Source organism: Chanos chanos, chromosome 5, assembly GCF_902362185.1.
Source record: "Chanos chanos chromosome 5, fChaCha1.1, whole genome shotgun sequence".
Taxonomy (NCBI): domain Eukaryota; kingdom Metazoa; phylum Chordata; class Actinopteri; order Gonorynchiformes; family Chanidae; genus Chanos; species Chanos chanos.
The window spans coordinates 47,534,346-47,555,711 of record NC_044499.1 but is presented as its reverse complement, the minus strand read 5'-3'; the positions used below and the strand labels follow the sequence as shown (position 1 = coordinate 47,555,711).

The 21,366-nt window shown below is 40.9% G+C and overlaps 1 protein-coding gene across 1 annotated transcript; it reads right to left on the bottom strand.

Moving 5' to 3' along the window:
* Positions 1 to 994: 994 nt before the first annotated feature.
* Positions 995 to 15,580, bottom strand: entpd1 (ectonucleoside triphosphate diphosphohydrolase 1). The gene is made up of 10 exons (XM_030774337.1): positions 15,498 to 15,580; positions 4,508 to 4,635; positions 4,081 to 4,198; positions 3,466 to 3,616; positions 3,043 to 3,202; positions 2,708 to 2,914; positions 2,353 to 2,607; positions 2,073 to 2,180; positions 1,813 to 1,950; positions 995 to 1,230 (listed from the first exon to the last, which is right to left on the bottom strand). Exons 1-10 carry the CDS (start codon positions 15,511 to 15,513, stop codon positions 1,015 to 1,017), a joined length of 1,497 nt encoding a protein of 498 aa, XP_030630197.1. The 5' UTR covers positions 15,514 to 15,580; the 3' UTR covers positions 995 to 1,014.
* Positions 15,581 to 21,366: the final 5,786 nt, after the last annotated feature.

Genomic DNA, 21,366 nt, shown 5'->3' with positions numbered 1-21,366 from the left:
CTAACAAAAAGCAGTTGATTTCCAGTCAACTACAGCACAATTCGCAAGAACAACAAAGACATTTCATAAACGTTTTTTTTTTCTTTTTTTCAGATTCCAGTGAACTTCTGTTGAAGTGTTGTTTTTTTTTTCTGGTTGTTTTTTTTTTTTCTTCTTTTTTTCAGACGTGAAGTCAGCAGGGGTGATACCAAATAAAACAACAACAAAAAAGGATATAGAAAAAAAAAAAAAAAAACAGAAAATACAAAAACAAACAAACTTCACAGGCAGTTGCTCAATTCACACATAATTTACAAAAAGGGAAACGCTGAATGATTAGGAAATTGGTCTGAATACACTGAATTATTCTGAATTTAGTGCAGCCATAAAAGAGAGACAGAAACATATATATGTATGACCAAGTGAGGACCTCCTCCACGGCTTCAAAACACTCCTTAAAAAAGAGTAGGAAATACTGGCAAAGGGAAAAAAAACTGCTACATGTACTTTTCTATAGACATACTGTTGTAAAGACAGAGAATGTCCTCACCAAAAAATGAGAGACATACAATATCATTCAGTGCATTTTGCCTTCCAGCTACATGGTCATCTTCTTCTCCCATTTTTGAAATGTCCTGAGACAACGTTTGGAGGTTACGTTTAAAACTGTGGTCATACAAAATCATTAAAAAGTATGAAATCAGGGTACATCATACCCAACTCTGTGTGTGTGTGTGTGTGTGTGCATACATGTGAGTGCATGCAATCATTTGCCTCCCAAATCCACCAGAAGGTACACAAATAATTTTTCCTGCATCAAAAAAGTTTCTTCAGCCTTCCTCATCAGTTGAGGTAAAACATTCAAAGTGTGTTGAAATACAAGACCTTTTTTTTTTTTTTTTCTTCATATGGTTGGTAATGGATTTGCATAACTCCATACCCAAACATCTTGCTGATCTTATTTAAAGGCTAGACATTCACTTAGCAGAGGCGGGGGGGGGGGGGGGGGGGGGGTTGTCACCAGAACACGCTGAGTTAAACGATGTCCTTCGGGGCAGAGCTGTAAACCACCGGCCGTCGGAAACACTTGTAACCGACAATGACGAGGCTGAAGATTAGCAGTGACAATACAAGCATGAGGCTCACGAACCCGCCGTGAGGGAGAGGGGGCGTGTCCGGGGCCTCGGCGGGGATCATATTGGTCAGATTGAGCATGTAACCTAAAGTCCAGCCGGCATCACTGTCCGCAATCTGCAGGCGGAGAGACAGGCAAAGGGTTACACGCATTGACTATCAACACAGCGTCCTGCTTCCTGACTCCACCTCTCACTCACTCGCTCATTTTCAAAGCCACTTTTCCTAATTAAGGTCACAGGGCGTGCTGGAGCCTATCCCAGCGCTCATAAGGACGAAAGGCGGGGAAACACCCTGGATAGGTCGCCAGTCAAACGCAGGGTAGACACACAGACAAACACACTCACACACACATTCATACCTAGGGGCAATTTAGCGTCTCCAATTCGCCCAACCTGGATGTCTTTGGACTGTGGGAGGAAACCGGAGCTCCCGGAAGAAACCCAGGCAGACACGGGGAGAACATGCAAACTCCACACAGAAAGGACCCTGGACCTTCTTGCTGTGAGACGACAGCGCTACCCACTGCGTCACCGTGCCGTCCCTGACTCCACCTGCATACGGCTGATCCATATCTACTTCCATTTCTGAAACTTTTGTATTAACGACACTGTCTGATAACATAAATCTGCTTCTACGCATGCATCTCAAATGAGGGTTAAGCCCCTACATTTTGAGCTTATCATCAAAATAGTTCACCTTTTTGATGAACTCGATGTTTTTGAAAGTTGTGCTGGTAAAGTTGTAACCATCCTCAAGCAGAGTAAGAATGTAAGTTCCCGAGAAGCAATACTCGGCCAGGTACTTCTCCTTCACGCTGGGATAGCTGCTCTTTATCTGAGGGAGTTCCACAAATTAAGACACAGAGTTATGATGAGTAACGGACAAAACAAAGCCGTGGGGGCAGAATTGTAGGATTAGGGGACAAAAGCGATAGTCTGTGGGCAAAACCCTCTCACCTCTTCCCATGGGGTTGAGCAGTAGTTTATAAGCTTGGCCTTAGCCGTCTCCAAGTCGTCATTAGTCAAATTCAAAAAGTTCATCACAAAGTAGAATGCAGAAAAAGCCTAAAGGATGAAAAAAATGAACAAAATACTTCACCTTAAGTTTTTTAAGCTCATATGTTTCTAAAGAAATTAGTCGTTGGGTAATACATAAACCTCAAACTTTTTTTCATTACTACAAGGGTGATATGTCTCAGAAAAAAACAGAGACAAATGATCTGTCTATCATTCTCACCCCAAAGTGCCCTTCCACAGGTGGTTGGTAGACCCCATTGAAGGAGCACGTTGAGTATTGACAGCAGCTGTGGTTGAAGACTTTCCTCACAGCATTTTGACATTCTACACCATCCCCAGTGCCCCAGTGGATGAAGCTTTTTGGAGAGTCAGCAAGCTTTTCACTAACACACGGTGTGTTGAAAACACTCGAGAGGGTCTTATTAGCTTTATAGCCGTGGTGGAAACAAGCGTCTTTCAGTACATCTTCTTGCATCTTGGGAAAGAGGGTAGCAAAATACACAGAAGTAAGACACGTGACGTACTAAGGACGAACTGCTGTTTGAAAATAAACAAAATGATCTTAATATCTCTACCTCCAGTGACTGAAGTTTCTTTGCCAAAGCAAGCTTTAGAACCTGGTCCTTCCCATAACAGAGGAAGCTATGCGTGTATAGATGGTAAGGATTCCCATAAAGCCGGAAGTCCATAGAATTCTCTGGATTTTCTGAATTCTCCTTAGAGACAAAGGTAATTTGGGTTGAGGCTCCACCCAGGTCGAGTGCTCCTATTGTTCCTGATGCCTGTCATGTTAAAACATGGGGCGAAAACCAATTTAAAAAAAAAGCATCACACTAAGCCAACTTCAACATCTGAACATTGACGTGCTAGCTTTAAGCAAATATACGCACAAACTTTTATTTTACTGCACCTTCCTGAAATTGTCGCTCAGATAGTTAACTGTGATCCAGCCAAAAGCTCCCTCCTCTTGGCCTGTGATTATACGGGCACCCTGGTAGTCAAAAGGATATGTCTGCAGAGATCTCTCAACCGCGTCAAGAACCTGATCCGACAGGCTGCTGTCCTCCATCCTAAAGGGAGTTTTGAAGTGAGACACTCAGAGACACAGAGTTTGAACTGTATTCCAACTATGTGTCTGTCTGGTAAGAGTGAATTATGTAAGATATTCTATTACTCCTTTTAATTTACCCACCAACTTATATTAAATATATTATACATCACTTTTTAACAAACGTCGAATAATCCTTGACAAAAAGTTACAAAATCTCCCTTTGTTTTGCGTAAAACTGCACTCTGATTGGTAATCTTGTACGCCAGCGAAAGTCAGATTTACCTTAGTAGCCTCATCCCTGCGGTAGCCCCGAGATAGACTGGGGTTTCCTGGTGCCTGTGGACTGGTATGATTTTTTGGGCTTCTGCCATGCAGTCAGTCAGAGAGCTGCCTGCCCCTGCTGGGTTACCTGAATAACTGGAGATGCCTTTGCCTGGAAGAAACAGCACCCAACAAAAACAGAGAAATGCAGTTCAGTCACGCTTGTAAAAAAACCCCCAAAAAAACAGCCACTCACGTTAACAATCGACGCACAACCTCAGGGGAATCCACGTGCGTTTTCACGAAACAGACACGCTTCGCTGAGCTCAGAACTAAAAGAAGAATTTCCTAGGGTTTCCATATGTAAAAGCAAGATTAAGATTTTTTTTATTTGATGATTAATCAACAAAAACTGCATCGAAATATGTCATCCCCAAATATGGCATAAGTCGGTGAACATCAAAGTAAGTTGTGAGATGTGCGCTTCCACACGTGGAGTCAATTGAAATCATGTGGTGTAATCCGAAAGAGGTGCAACGGATTTCTCCGAAAATACAGTACTGTATATGCTTGCTGGCATAACTCACACACTGACTCTTATTTATGATCACTGGGGGGGGTTTTTTGTGTGTGTACCTTTGACATCACAGGCATGTTTCTGACGAACCATTCCAGTGTTGTTCTCCTTCTCTGCAGGCCACTCATAAATAAACACTGAGGTGTGGGAGGAGCCTGCATCCAGAACTATGCCATACTGCAGATACAAACACATGTCAAAGGCAAATTAAACAGACCTTTTCTGTTTTTTCAACCGAACACAAACCGATACTGAAACACATACCTGAATGCCTTATCTAAATATGAAATGTTTGAAGTTTCCAGAAACATTGGAGAAAACAGAAAACTATCATTACATAAATGGAGTTTCCTGACTTTTTTTTTTTTTAAATGTGTGTTTTCTCATTGGCTGCTGAATAGCACAGACAGAGTAACACTGTGTGCCTATGGAGAATGTATCATTAAGTCCAGTAGACAACACTGTAAACAATGGATCCATGTTTACCTTATATTTCTGATGCAGAGGTTTGTTCTGTATGATAGCTGTGGCCACCATAACAACGATCCCTATGGCAATGAGGACTATTATTAAGATAATGACCGGCCTGTGCCATGGATTTTTCACCTTCATTTCTGAAAGAGAGAGAGAGAGAGAGAGAGAGAGAGGGAGGGAGGGAGGGAGGGAGGGAGAGGGAGAGGGAGAGGGAGAGAGAGAGAGAGAGAGAGAGAGAGAGAGGGAGGGAGAGAGAGGGAGGGAGGGAGAGGGAGAGAGAGAGAGATAATAAAAGGACTTTGATATTCACAGTGTTCTTAATCACTTTGTATTGGCCTTATGTTTTGTTTCCATTTGATTATACATCAAACAAACAAATAAACAAAACGAAGACAGACAATAAGAAATTTTGTGACAACAGTCACAAACAATCACCTGACATCTCTTGCTCGTTGATACTGCAAATCTGGCCTTAAAAATCCAACCAAAATTTATAATTTTTTGAGAGTAGAACTCGTCGAGCTGAAGAGTGCAGATGAAGCGCTGATGTCTTGAGGCGGACTAAGTAATGACAGTTTAATTATTTAGATATTTATTGGACTGCCCTCCGACCGACTATTTTTCAATTTACTCCTCCAACAACAACAAAAAAAACTTCATCATCAAGCGTGTCCGTATACTCAGTCACAGGACACAGGAAAATTATACAAAGCTTAGCCCAACTCGTAGTGTTGTTCAGCAGTCTCCTCTGGTGTGCTAGCCCATATGTTCTCTCTCAACACTCTTTTCGGTGCAGTGTAGGGGAAGTGTCACTGTTTTCCTGTATTGGGTGTAACCTATGTAATCTAATGCGATGAATGATGCATGGCTTGTTTAAACAGTTAATTACTTGCACTTAGGTTTTGTAAACCTGTCCAGAACTTCACCCGGCACACACGGATGTTGGAGAAATAACGGCAGTAGAAACGACCCACAGATCTAATGAGCTTTCAGACAACTGCCAAATTGACCAAACTATCTAACAGATCAGCTGACCAGCTAACAACTTGCCAAGTTCTTACCTGCGCATACGCGCCACCCGCTAATGCACACTGGTGGTTTGATTCCTGATTTTAAAGGGCTGCTCTACGTTTTGCTCATCTTCACCTTTGGTCGGACGGCGTTCGGGAAGCCAGTGAATTTAGCATCGGTGTGCCAAATTAAATTAACCCTGTCGTTGCATCTGCTCAGAAGTCGAGCTCTAAAATCATCGGTTATTATAGTCCAAAATGTTTCTCTTCGCGGGGAATTCTTGTTTTGAACTCAGTAGTACGATGTGATGACGTAGCAGTTAGTGAGCGGAACGCGATCTGCAAGTTAATGCACGCGAACCGCATTCAGCTGTGTATGTCTTCAGAAATACCTTTTTTTGCGTTAATGACCCCCGTTTTCGGCAGTGTGTGTTTATTTGTTCATGTATTCATTTACTTACTTACATACTTATTTATTATTGCTGTGATTACTGTCACCTGCATGCCAGAAATCGTTAAAATATTAGTTCAGGACACAATAAGATAATTAAGACACTGAGGAAACGAAGTGGTAATGATGATAAGAGAGAATGTGGGAATAAACTTTCCCAATCTTATCAGCAACTCCTACACTTCCTTAGTTGTTGATATTGTAGCAAGAATATCCTGCAATTGTTCCCAGGCATACAAAGACTTTATACAATATTTTCCACTATAAAGTTTATGCTTGACTGATCCCTTCAGTACAGTCGTTACGGATTCAGTCATTTAATCCCTTCATTCAAGAGAGGAAAAGGTGTCGTGATTCATTTTGTACAACACAGAGGTCCTATCGGAACCTGTTCACTCAGAAGCGATACATTTTGACGAAGTGTCCCCAAAGTTTCGCATAAATGGGTTTTTGCAACCCCAATACGAATGCAGTTAAGTAAATTTGTCAATACTTAAATCTGTATGCAGATTAAGCAGCACCACTAAACGAAACACAGCGGATGCTCTAATCTGGGAGCGGCCTTTGAATGCAGCCAACCCATCCAGACGTCTGTGTATCTACCTCATTCCTCTGGACCCCAGATGTCAAAGCAAAATAACATCATCTGTAAACTCTTATTGTGTGTCGCCCTGGTGTTTACCAGTGGTTACCATGGAAACAAAGGAAACAAACTCCAAGTAACTCTCAAGTGCAGCCTAAGATTTAATGCCAGGCTATGTCAAATAAACCAATAAGATTAGTCTGTGTCGGTCAGATAAGTATTAGTGATAACAACCATGTCATGTAATCATAACAGCTGTTTTACCCTAAGATGGGAACTCTGGGATAGGACAACCCAATGTTCCACATGACACATAACACATAGTGTCATATGAATAAGAAATATTTGAAAAAAAAAATCAGACAAGTTGGATAACAATGCAAAGTACTTAACACAATAATAAAAAAATTAGACATGGTATTGACTATATCATAATATTACCTGTTTTACACTAATAAAACTAACACTAATATATATATGAGACTGAAATATTTCCTTCTCTGTCATTATGAATGGTTAAGGGCTCCATCATTACATTTTGAAGCCCTTAACTCTAAACAAATTTCATCATCCGCAGCAAAGACTGTGTTATGACTGGGCCATACAAACAGAAAGCACTCACCCACACTAGTCCGCAAACCAAGTGTTGTTCCTCTTTTGATTTCTTCCCCAAACACCTCTTTCCTTTAAGTTACTCTAAGTCACTTTAACGTCATAGTTTTATCGAGTAGCAGTTAGTGCTGTGGTTATCAACCACAAAAATGTGTGTAGCAGCGCTGTTCAGATTCTCCAAACCAGTCCTCTTTACGGGGCTGACTTAGACTAGACAGCTCAACCAAGTGCTTACTCAACATAGGCAAAGATGTGTGTGTATGTGTATGTGAATGAGTGTGTGTATGTGTGTGTGTGTGTGTGTGTGTGTGTGTGTGTGTGGTGGGGGGGGGGGGGGGGGGGGGTGACATGTGCATACACAACGGGATCTCTGTTTCTTCGGAGCGATTTGCCTGTATTAACTTGTCTTTTGGCTGAAAATAGCATTAGGTAATGCAGCGTCTTATCCATTACATACCTAAGTCAAAGTGAATGCTAAAACAAATAGTGAACATAACCCTGGATTTTGCTCAGTTCGCTTACAACTGCAAGACCAGTGACAGAAGGTTTTAAGTGTTCTCTTTTGTTGGTTCTTTCTTGACTTTAAAATAGCATTGGTTAGGTTTAAACAAGGCCAACGCACTTCAAGGCTGTCTTTTAAACACTCTTTGATTATCTTTTAGGAACTCAAAACTAGAAGTACAGGATAATTCCCACAGGGTACATTTTTGGCGGCTGTACCTTATAGAACCCCACAGTAACAGAAAACAAATGCATGCTGCGTCGATTCACCCTCTCCCGAATGATGTCATCTGTGCCTGTCAGAAATGACATCGCCTATATATGACAATGTGAATAGGGAGTTAATGCTAAGTTTTACCCTGCACATGGTAATTACTGGTGTAAGGATAGTTTAGCCAACAGTGTTACATGCAGAATTACTTCAGAGTATTATCCATCATCATTGGCTTTGTGTGACTCGTACATGGTATTTGAACTTCAGTCAAGGAACAATTAGAGTGATGACAAGTGCACTATTCTTTTTAGACCTTTGCACAAAAGCAAGGTGTTTTGGACCACTCCCTGACCGATGATGACATGCGCTGGAGTAGCTGCAGGGATTTTATGACACTGAAACAATTTTTATGTTGTGTCTGACAGTGGTAAGGCCTAATTCAGGGAGTGTCCCTGGGAGGAAAAAAAAGTTTTAAAGTTTTAAGCGAGCTAAAATATTGCTTCACTTTTTTTTCACTGTTGGACTGTTACACAAAATAGAGCCATTTTTTTCTAGGAGAGGTATACAGAGAGAGAAACAGCCCACCCTGCTTTAAATGGCTATTCCCAGAACACTCACAAGAATCTATGGATTCCCCACACATCAGGAGTCAATCAAACTGGAATTGTGTAAGAGCCACATTCCCAGCTGGCTGAAAAGGAGAAAACTCACCCAAGGCAATTCATACTGTCTTGCCTAGCGGGGTTTCATACACAATGACTGACAGTGTGCGAAGCGTGTGCATATATGAGAGACCGCTTGTCGCATGATGTGTTTAATTTAAGAGATGTCATGCTTTGTGGTAACAGCTTTTTTGTCATCTCCCACTCAAGTTCAAAGAGGTCTGTTTAAAAGGCAGACCAGAAACTTTTTTTTTCACCCCCCCCCCCCCCCCTCCTTTTATCATTCCGACCAATGTCTGAAAACTCTGGAATAAGCTTCAGCGATTGCTGCCAAAAAAACAGACAGGAAAAAAATGATTTCCTCCCTAATTACAGCAAATATGACTTTAACTGTCTTCTGTTTCACTAGGTAAATCATAACGGCCTGTAATGATGACCCTTAAAAACCTATGTGTAGATCTCTATATTTTAAATGTCTTTCATGTACAGTTTTCACTACTGTAACAGTAGAAGCTAGTCTTCCTTAAAAGGCATCTTTCTCTCTTTATCCTATTAAACGCATTAAACGCATTCTTTTTCAGGAGAGTCTTTGATGGGTCACACACAGTGGAAAGGTGGTCTCTTCACAGCCAGTTTGCTTTTAAGGTTTCGCAGTGAGTGATGCAGAGGTTAAGGGGAATTTGCAGTTCTACAGTCTGAGTTGCTTAGCCGTAAAATGACTAATGTTTCTAGACATAGCCAGACATGTTTTTCCTCCACAACATAATCAACAAAGCACAATGGATTTGGCACAGAGCACTGTTACAAATTTCAACACATTTTCCTCTCTAGGAAGTCCTCTTAAAATGTTTCACCGCTTTTATCTCTTGGCCACGGCGTACAGTTTAAGAGCATCAGGACAATCAGCTTAATAAAGCTTAAGAATATGAACCACAAAGCTAAGACAATGTATGCTATACCCACAAACATCCACAGCTGGTGTCTAACTGACTCTCTGCGTTTAAATGTTATTACTCATCGGGTGTTAAAACAGGGAATCCCTCAGAAGCGCATGAAAGAAAACCCGTTTCATTTAAAAAAAGAAAGGAAAAAAAAAGCCGGAACATCAAAGGACCGGTCTCAAAACTCTGTTGCATTCAGCAACAAACCTCAAGGCCAGTTCAGCTCCATCATATCAACACATAGTAAATGAACTAGATTTTTATTACTAATGAATGCGTATTTCCCCTCCGCCCAAGACATTTTGTCCTCTGAGATTATTGAAAATGATATTTCCACACCCATTTCCTCAATGTTTCCTGTTTCTACCTTAAAAAAGACATGTCCACACCAGGCTGAACTCCTTTATACATAGTTCCCCTGTCTGTTCTCCAGGTCAGGACTTACTGAATGATTTCTTCCTTTGGTCTAGGCACCAACCACGGTCACTCCTATTGAACTTTTTGTTGTTGTTGTTGTTGTTGTTGTTGTGGTTGTTGTTTTTTTTCCAAACAAACATTCACTGTATTTCCTGTGATTTGAGGTATTCATTTACATTTTGGTAGATGCATTCTAAAATTCTAAGGTATTAAAAATAAATAAATAAATAAATAAAAATCAGCAGCTATGTTGTTAAATCTTAAATCATCTGATCAGCTACATTAGAGACCAGTTAAGGAAATGAATCATAGTATTTAACATGTAATTACCCCTGAACGGTCTGTGATCAGCTTCTCCTTTCTCTTTCTTGATGTTGAGAAAGCTTTTTGTCTAGACCTTACCTTATTTGGTTGAAAGCATGATCAGCCGTATCTCAAAGCTGTTTGTCAGTGTCATCCTGAAACTGGCTTGCATTACCCAGCCATTTTAGCTGGGAACTAAGTCAGTCCAATGGCGTCTAAATTCAATACAGGGCTGAGATCATGGAAACAAAGGTTGGCCCCTCCTGATGGCTACAAAAAGGAAAAGCAAAAATAAAGCATCTCTTGATAGTATGCTGGGTCGTTAGTGTAGCTTTAATCTACAAGTGTCTGGAAGTCTGTTGGAGGGGAACGACACCATTCTTTCCGTGAGCGATTCCATCACTGTCTCAGAATCTCCTGTAAAATTACGACTAGGCTGAGGTCTCTTGACCCAGATAGTTTTGGAATACAGTTTACATTGCTCTCACATTCATCAAAATATTTACTGATGCCCTGAGAATGGGAGCATTATTTTCTCAGAATAGACCACGTATCTAGAAAGAAATTCTTCACAGTAAGATGAAGGTGATGCCTAAGAGTAGCTCTGTACTCACAGTGTAACTTGAGAAAGGTGTTTTTGTACGATAATTTCAAGTCTTCTGAGGCTCGAGTTCAGGCACCAGTGGGTTCAGTGGAACTTCCTTTTAACGTCATCCAACACAGCAGGACAAAGATAACTTTGCGGACATTACTGTGGTGGTGGGCCTGATCACCACCACCAACAACAACGAGAAGGCCTACCCGGAAGCAGTGGAGGACCTGACAAAATGGGGCCAGGTCAACTGCCTCTCCCTTATCGTAGCAAAACAAAGGAGCTGGCAGTTGACTTCTGCAAGACGTGACAGAAGAGCTACACCCCGCTCTCCATCAACGGTGCCTCAGCGGAGGGGGGTGAGCAGCTTCCGATACCTCCACGCACTCATCGCCTTGGACCTGACATGGACCACGCACACAACCACCCTGGTGAAAAAGGCAAGTCAGCGCCTCTATCACCTCAGACTGTTAAAGAAATTCAGACAGCCAAAACAGATTTTAAAAACCTTCTGCTCTGGTGCCGTCGAGAGCATTCTGGCAGGATGCATCACTGCCTGGTATGGGAACTGCTCTTTACAGGACCGAAAGGCCCTGCAGAAGGTGGTGCGACTAGCTGAGCACACCACAGGGATTGTCCTCACTCTCCTCCAGGACTTGTATGCAGAGCGGTGCAGGAACAGAGCCGGTAGGAGTTATGAAGGACCACCATCACCCAAACCAAGGGCTCTTTCAGTGGCTGCAGTCAGGCAGATACCTCCGCAACCTCAAGGTCAATACTGAGAGGCTCCGTAGGAGCTCCTTCCCCTAGGCCATCAGAACTGAGCCCCTATGTATATCTATATCTATATATATATACACACACACACACACACATATATATATACTATGTATCTATACAATGATCACCCTGTATTCTAACAGGCATCTCAGTCATTTATCCTGCAGTGCGGTACAACTCTGACCTAGTTGTCTATGTGGCTTCTAGTCCTATCTGGCTTCTTTCTTCTCTCTATCTTCTTTAGTTATATTCTTTCAAAAAAAATTTTTTTTTCTGTTGTGAGTTTTGCACATTTTTCTATTGTGAGTTTTATGGTACATCTTCCTGTATCTAGTAGGAGCATGCAGTAACATTTTTCTATTGTGAGTTTTGTGGTTCGTCTTCCCTGCCCTGCCGCTGACCATCATTTCACTGTTTACTTTACACTGTACCTTGGGAAGAGACAAATAAAACTTTGAACTTGAACTTGAACTTGAACTTATACCACCCTCTTCCCTTTTTAAACTACTTTTACAAAAACGGCTCCGTTCATCCTCTTCCAGTTCTGTAAGGAAACCCGACAAACAGGAACAAACATTTAGTCTGTTTGCAACCTCATCCCCCTTTAATATAATGAGTGAAAACAATGAACGCGTACAGAAAACAGGAACATGTATGCAAAACTACAACAGGTTTGAATACCATGACTTTTAAGAGGTAAAGTGGACCTCATCAATGTCAGGAAAACATAACTCATACCATCACACGCCCACCAGAGACGTGAACATTTTATCTGTGGTTAGCGCACACTGGTTTGCAGAGAATACTGTGAAACTTATGACTCATTTGACCCCATGACATTTGTTTCCATGACCAAGGAGAATACAGTCTGTGTTCTGTTTTTTTAGGCGTGAAAAAGGTTTGTGGACAACACAACCTCTTTGAAAACTTCTCCACTCAACTTTGTCATAAGACTCCCTGCTAACACTAGAGTTTCTCATCTGTTTTGCTGTGAATCTCCAATGAATGAACGGATGTTCCTGCCTGATAATGACCTGCATTTCAGAGTAAATGAGTCTCTTCCTTCTACTATGGCAACCAATGCAATGTGTAACTGTGGTATCATTCGTGTGCTAGACCCTAAGCATGATGTGACATCAACTGTGACATCAATAAATGTCAAATCCCTCATTTACTCACTTACTGCACTTTCTGAAACTGCCTTAAGATATTTACCTCATTTAAAGAAGCTTTTGCAACATGTTACGTGACTGAGAACATCGTTTAACTTTTCCACTGTAGGATTGTCACACAAGATAGAGTCAGTTTTTCAAGGAGAAATATACACAGAGAGAAACAGCCCGTCCTGCTTTAAATGGCTATTCCCAGAACACTCACAAGAATGTATGGATTCCTTAAACATAAGTAATCGATCAAACCAGGATTGTGTAAGAGCTACATTCAAAGCTGGGTGAAAAGGAGAAAACTCATCCAAGGCAACTCATACCGTCTTGTCTAACAAGTTTCATCTATCCACAATGACTGAACGCAACAAGCAAAAACCTTCATGTTTTAGAAAAACAATGCAACACGGTTCACTCACACAAAACCCACATCCTCCACGTCCTGTAATTGTCTTTAAATGCATGGGTACATCGTTTAAACACAACCTTCTTCTGATACTAAATATGGTCATTTTTTTGTCTAAAAGTATAACCGGTAAGTCACACAGATATGTGTTTCACAGTGGGCATGTTTCCATTTTTTTGGCACATGTTTACTTCAGCTGCACAGTCACCATGGTAACAAACAGTTGCTTTTTGTCTCTGTTTTAGGGCATAATTCATGTAGTCTGATCAATTCATTCCGCCAGTAAGCTTAGCATCAGATTCTTTAGAGATACCACCTCTCCCAACATATTGTAGACTGGAAACCCATGTCTATTCTAGTCATCTTCAAAATATTTTGCTGCTCATGCCCAAGCAGATGTTTTCATAATGACATTAATCATTAAAAAACACAAGGCCGAAATAATGCTGTGTCCAGTGGAAACGCTTCTATGTTTTGGATTTCTAAATAGCTTCTCTAAAGAGTGAGTAATGTCTCAAGCATGTACTTCTTGTTGGCGCAGACTTCTTCTATACACAACTTGAGTGTGTCTGAAATAGCCCTTTTAAAAAAAAGAAAAAAAGAAAAAAAAAAAAAAAAGGGAATCACCAGGACGTTGTTTCTCCAACAGTCTTAGGAGGGACTTCCTCAAATGACACATGACTGGAATTTCAAGGAACATGCACACTGACCTTGTTGTGTCAGCGACAGGAAATTTGGTTTCCCCGGTGAACTATAAAAGGAGCTTGTCGACGGAGAAAGGGTGGGGGGGTGGGGGGGGGGGGGGGGGTTAGAGTGGGTGGGAGGGAGAGGATACCCTTGACAGAGGGACTGGGTCCTCCTTAAGCATGAAAATGAGACCACAGAAATTCTGTGTAAGCAAATGCATGTTGCCAAAAAAAAAAGAAAAGAAAAGAAAAGAGAAAACATAGCCTATTTCGTGCTGTTTTAAGATTATGAGATTTTTTTTTTTTTTGATTTTTAAATTTAACTCGTCAACGAGGCGTAAGTAAGGTAATGTGTAGGTTTCATGCAGTTTCGCTGAGTTAGACTTGCGGAGCCGTTTTTGTTTTACATTGTCCTGCTGGGTTTCCAGATGGCCTGTCTTAACTCATGGAGAGTGCTTCTAATGTTACATAATTCCAGCCGTCTTCTTCCATGTCCACTTTGCTTTCTTCTTTCAGAAAGTCTGTTAGCTGTAAGCCAAGCACCCCCCCCCCCACCCCAACCCCCCCACCCTGCCTGCCCCCACCATCCCCGCCTCCTCCACCATAACTCCATCATCTGGACGCAGACCAGAGCTTAATGCAGGCACATTAGAAAAGCGTGTGAAAGCTTCTTCCTATCTTTCTTTCTTTCTTTCTTTCTTTCTTTCTTTCTTTTTAAGGAGGATTCAACACCTTATCTTATTTTTCCAGCACACCCTTGTGCGCAAAAACGTTGTCTGTGTTAGAGCTTGCTTATGTTTTGCCTTTGTTTTTTTCCATCAGTCACTATGTTATGTAAAAAAAAACACATGTCACTTGTCATTTTTTCTGTACAACAGCTTATGGAGAAGTTTCACATCCTGAAGCATGACTTTGCTTATGTCTCATGATCTGAGATGATAAGTCATAGATAAACTTAAAAGCGTCTTGTCGTCAAGTGGGTGCTGGAGATTGGTTATTTGACAAGTAGCCCAAGGCAAGAAGGTTTTATTTAGATTCAGAGACTTACAGAGACATACACATACTTTGGTAGGCCTTTAAAGGTCACCCTGGCTCTTTGAACCATTCTATGGGATTATGTTACTTAGGGAAATTTTCATGGGAATCTCTTCAGTCCTATGACATGCCAAACACTGTTCAACGCTGTTTTTTGTGACAAAAAATATTCAGTACAAAAAGAAATGCTATTGTGCAGCTCAAACACAGCAAGCATTTCAGCGGTTCTATGAATAATTTCACTCACAAGTTATACAGTGACTGCATCTTACATTACACAAGTAAGCTATTTAAGCAATTTGTCACGCACATCTTGTCAATAAGTAATGAAAAACAACCAGACCCCAACAATTTACACAACATACTTATTCAAACTGTGAGTCCGAGTGTTGGCTAGTAACTGACAGAATCAGATGTTTGGAGACAGCCTTTCACATGCACTGCTCAGACCACAAGTGAGGCCAATCTATGGAAGCTATCAAACTGTATCCTGTAAATCTTACCCTCCTACATTTTTCCCGCCACTCACAGGCTGACATCCCGTCCTCTAGTGAACTCAGAATGCGTGCGTATGTGTGTGTGTGTGTGTGTGTCTGTGTGTATGTGTGTATGCATGTGTGAGCGAAAGAGCTTTTCATTGACCTACCTCTCTGCTCGTCCATGGTGGCAGGCTCTCTCTCTCTCTCTCTCTCTCTCTCTCTCTCCCCTCTTCTCCTCCTCTCTCACCCTCTCGTTCTGAACGAGTGAGTGTGTTGCCCTGCTGCTTAGGCGATTTCAGCAGGTCGTTTCCATTCTTGAGGTTCTTTATAAGGCAGGGGGTCTCAAGGGGGCGGGACAAAGTCTCGCTCTCTGCTCTCTCTTTCTCTCTCTCTCTTTCTCACTCTCAAACTCGCTCTCTCCCACTCTCTTGCAACCTCTACCACACTCTCATTCTCTCTCTTCTTCCCTCTTTCTCTTTTTTGCACACTCAACACTCTTTCTCATTTTTGACCGTGCCACTTCTCTCTTATCTGGCTCAGAAAGGCTGACTGTTGCAGGAGAAAAAGAGAAAGAGAGAGAGAGAGAGAGAAAGAGAGAAAGAGAGAGAGAAAGAGGTTTTCCAGCCTCATGCATCTTTTCACAGGGAGACAGAATGTCATGAGTAGCTCTAGCGTTATTGTATAATCTACACCCTCCCACACTGGCTGGCATTGTCTTTTCTCTCTGGGAGCTGACTCCCTCCCTGCTACCTCAGCTCTGATCAGACACAAAGACATGTTTGTTTTTACGTTGACTAAGGGTTGACTGTTGTCTCCCCTGTCCCTCAGTCACACTCAGAAAAAAAAAAAAAACGCCTTTTACAACGGCTCTCGTTTTATTTAAAGAAAATGATCCACAGTAATGCGCGTTTACACCTCTGAGAACAGATGCAGTAGAAATTTGAACTCAGCGCTTTGTCTGCTTGCTTTTGTGGATGGGCGTTATACGTGGGTGTTAGACCCAGAGGAGAAAATAACATTATGTTGGGTAATGTTACAGTCAGTATTGGTGCCAAACCCTCAGTGCTGTAAGAGGTAGTCCAATCTTTCCCAGCGCTGTGGATGCACAATTGTGGGCGGGCAGATAAACCTGTGCTTATGAGTACTTTTAATTTATTTTGCATTGTCTCTGTGTTTCAGTGGCATTTATTTATTTATTTTTTTATTATGAATACCAAAATGTTCTCGCTCTGTCTTGACAGCTCTTTCAGTGAAGATGTAATGCAGTGAGCGTGCTTGTATGGCAGGGTTTCAGGGATTCTCACAGTTAACATCTTAAACTGGAAATGGTTGGAACGTATGAGGCATCAATTTGCCAGACTCATATCTAGGGCCTCAGCATTCCTGATGCAGCTGTAATGGCACTAATGTTTGCATGCTGTCATCCCAGACGGTGGAACGCATCAAACCGTTTTATGAACAGAGTGGTTTTAAAGTAAGAAACTGACGTTGGGAAAAAAAAAGACAAACATCAAGAGTTGGTGACGCACTCTTATAATCTCAGGTGGTTTGAAGCCTTTGGAATCGGTACAGGATCTGAAATATTATTCGTAGCTTTTGAAAAACTAATTACGTTATCTGTGTTTTGTAAAAAAAAAAAAAGCAAAACAAAATAAAACAAAACAAAATATTGATCACGTTGGCCGTGCACGCGATTATAATGGTCAGTCTGACCCATAGAATGAATTAACGTGATGAAGAAGGAATGAATCATTCATGCAATGCATGCACGCGTGCATGGGCAGAGAGTGTGTTTTGAATGAGCATGGACAGTTGCAGCGCCCCTTTGCCTTAAATCAGCCTGTCTGCTTTGCAAACACATTATGTTAAGACAAAAAAAAAAGTGGTCTTGTTTTCAGTGAATCGGCATTTTCGGTTCCTCTGTCAAAAAATAGAACAAAACAAAGCAAAAAAAAAAAAAAACAAAACAAAAAAAAACAGCCCAGCTTGTGCAGACTGACAGCCATGAGGAGTCAAACCATTTGTAAAAATGATCATTGTGAGATTTTTTTTGGGGGGGGGGTTGGGTGTTAAAATCCGCATTGTATTATGTGGAATGCGCCAAGTGAACTTAAGATTTGGATTAAAAAAGGAAAAGAAAGAAAACAATTAAATAAAGAAAATATCAGTAATAAATTAAATTACTTAAAAAAGAAAACACAGTTCGCCATTCAAATTCTGGAAGAGAGAGAGAGAGGGAAAAAAAGACAGAGAGAGAGAGAGAGAGAGAGAGAGCGAGAGAGATAAGGAGTTAGTTATCACTGTATTCGTGTTAGTAATATTGCAGGTGAACAGACAAACAGTGGAAAATCTGTGTCAGCTGTAATCAGTGACTTGGTCTGATGCCAGAGCAACAGGCCCTGTTACATAAGAGCTGGATTTATATAATTATATAATTACCACAAAAATCTATAAACAGGCATACTACAATACTGCTAATCGACTAAAACAGTAAAACATTCATCTGAAATACTGTCTTATTTTGTTTACACACATCCTTACGTCATTGGGCGATTGCATCTTTTCAGTCGTTCGAGGAAATGTATGGTACACAAACAAGAGAGAGAGAAAAGGAGAGCCTTAGAGGAAAGAGGGAGAAGATGGGGGGGGGGGGGCTTTGAGAAAGATGGAGAAGATATTTCAGGAACACACAGAAGAATGACTGCTTTTGTAATGACTGAGAAAGAAGTGGAAATTCAGTCTCTCCTAATGGACCATCATTGACCTTTTCACATTTAGAACTCACTAGGAACCTCTGTGGATCCAAATGTATAATTCATATCTAATGTAAATTCAGTCCCTTCTTTACTCCCTTCAATTTCCGCCTGGAGAAAGCACATTATCTATATCACTTCCCATAGGCCTGTAAATGCCCCGGCAGTCCCCAGACAACATGCTGCATTAATTAACGAAAAAAAAAAAACTGTTTCCACGGAAATGTCTCTCTGCTGGGTGATGAAAACATAAACAAGATTCATGAATTGTTTCCATACGAACATCTATTCCTTTATTCTCCAAGCAGAAAGAGAAAGAGAAGGGGAGAGTGAGAGAGAGAGAGAGAGAGAGAGAGAGAGGGAGGGAAGGAGAGAAAGATCACATCAATAAAACTGAAACATGGTAAGCATCAATGTCAAAAGAAAGCTGTAATTCAGCAATTAGTCTCATTTAAGTGTGAAATTTTAAACATAGGCCTACTATTGGATGATAGCTCCCACACCTGGATAACATCTATCACAGTGGTGTTTTTTTTTTTTTAGTCATAATTGACTGAACTACTAAAGAGACCAAAGCTTCTTAACAACGGCAGGAATTCATGACCCCCCCCCCCCCTCCCCTTTGTGGCCACTTTACAGGTCAGTCATAATAACACTTTCTTGCATCGCGCTCACTTAAGTTTCTCCACTCTCCTGTCATGCGTCCTGAGAGCGGTAGATCAAATAAGAGGAATGTCAAAAAATAGAATAGATAAATAGATTGCATAGTTTGCTCTCATTCCCAGAAATCTATGTTGTAAATAAAAGGTGTTATGTAAGACTATTTTTTTTCTGTTTTCTCTTTACAACATATGACACTTGAAGTTAGCTGTCTCGCAGCGTTTGAAAGGCCATCTGGCCCTCATTCAGTCTCCAGTTTATGCCAAGGGTTTTACCTACAGCACCGCAGGCCAGGACTGTAAACAACACATGACTATCTTAATGGGAAAAGCACATGAAAGCCCTCTAAACCCACCAGCTGTCCTACGAGGATAGCGCGTTGAAAATATCACCTTTGTTAAACAAGTCATGTAACATGTTTCCGTTGAATATCCCGCGCGGTTATAAATTCAATTAAACAATCTGTGGATGGTCTGAGAGGAAATTAACACGTGTCAGAAAACAACATCAGCAGTCGGCAACAAAACATCCGCTGACAAAAGCTCAAAATGAATGATGTGGAAGAGCCAGGGTAATGAATTTTTTAAAAGTCTGTTCATATGTAAATTAAAAAAAATTTCAAAAAAGGCCTTATGTATCAAGTGTCATACATCTGTGTTTATCTATAATGTTTTTTTAGATCAATAAAATGTCCGCCTGACCAATGAGTTATAAGGAGGAGGAAGAAGACCACAGATAAAAAAAAAAAAAAAAAGAGAAAAAAAAAAAAGATGGCCATCGATGTCCTGTTAGTTTGAATGATCGCTCTCTAACAGCACATTTTCATTTAAATACCAGCCGTGCCAGAACAAATCTGGTTTCATCTCGTGATAATTTAGTTCAAGACATGCCATTCAAGATCTTCAGGATCTTCTTCAGTTGTTGCTATCGTTTTTTCCTGGCACTTGATGACTCGAGGCGGGGCAGTACTTCCTGCATGGGGAGAGCTTTGATTTGATTTTAATTTGATTGTCAGAAATGAAAGCAGGCTCGTCATGGCAGAAGTGTGAGAAAGGGAATATTATCTGATCTCTCTGAAGCTTTTGAAGATAATGGACGCTCTGTGTAATATATATATATTTTTTTTCAAAAGGGTCTAAAAATATGTAACTGTGATTAAAAGTTTATTTATAACTTCAACAAAGTAATAATTTGTAAAACTGTAATCTCTTATCTCTCTCTTTCTCGTATCTCTCTCTCTCTCTCTCTCTCTCTCTCTCTCTGGCTTTCTCACTCCATTTCATTCTCTCACTCCCTCCTTTTCAGGCCACACACACACACATACACGCACGCACACACACACACAACCCAATGTTTTCCATTCTCAAGCACACAGAACACAAGCAATGCAGAATAACTTGAGATTCCAAGCATTCCTGTCCCTTCAATGAAGCAGCAGTAAGTTGGACTGTCCACAGAGGAGAGCAGATGTGAAATAGCTACGGCAGCTTACTCTGTCTGTGACTTTGAGGACAATTTAAAAAAAATATCCTTTTTCATAGTGGTCATAAGCGTCATAAGCGATTCAGAGCGCTTGAGCATAGATTCAGACCCGTGACTTGTTACTTGACTCAAAAGTGCAGTCTGCACAAAGGTCGTAAGGTCAGCAGAGTTCTGAATGGACTGTGTCTTTGCTAGTTGTCTACGGCCTCACCATATGGATTTCCAATCAGCACAGGCTCTACTGTGTATTCTTGCATTTCCCACAGCCAGTGTGGAGACAGTTACTCAAGCAAAGTAATTCATTACAAACTACTTCTCTCAAACTGTCATGATATCTCTGTACTCATTACTTTCTGGAAAAAGGAATCACACTACTCGTTACTTTAATTGTAAGTTACTCTCTAAAACCAATACAAATCCCAAAAAAAGGAGAGTACAAGGATGACACCCAGCAGATCCCTCAGTAATTTATTGGTAGTTCTAACAGTTCCAACAAGTTAGTGTACATGCACTAAGTGACTATTCGCTTTCAAAACACATAGGCCAGCAAGTAAAGGCATTTAGTTCAAGTAATTGCTTCACATAAAAATAAAAGATCCTATAGGGAGGCCAACTGGTTCAGCAATTTACAAAATATAACAAAAAACGTGTTTCAAAGGAAATCGAACCCACGTTACTTTAACATAACCAGAAATATTGCTTAAACTGAACTCATCTCGCTTCCTCATCTCTGAAACAGTGGTTATCTCTTTCAAACAAAAGTCTCTCCATTATCTGAAACGCACGATCCTCTTTCTGGTCAGCACTAGACTAGAGATTTAGCAAATGAGCTCCGTTTATGTGGTCTGTGACCAACAACTCATAGCTAGAAACCAGTCTGTATTGGTGCGTCTACGTCGGCAATCGCAGACAGTGACGCAGACGGGGCAGGCACTCGCTTTATGTGGACGAAATTTATGTTTTGAATGCATGCTAAATAATCCATATCACTAGCCTAGAAATATATGTGTAACGCAAGTAGTGAATGTCTAATTAAATCAGTAATTGTACTGCGATTACTAGAATTTTACAATACTTTACTACAGAGAAAAGTGACTGCATTACAGTAACGTTATTTTGCAAAGCGTTACCCCAACAATGC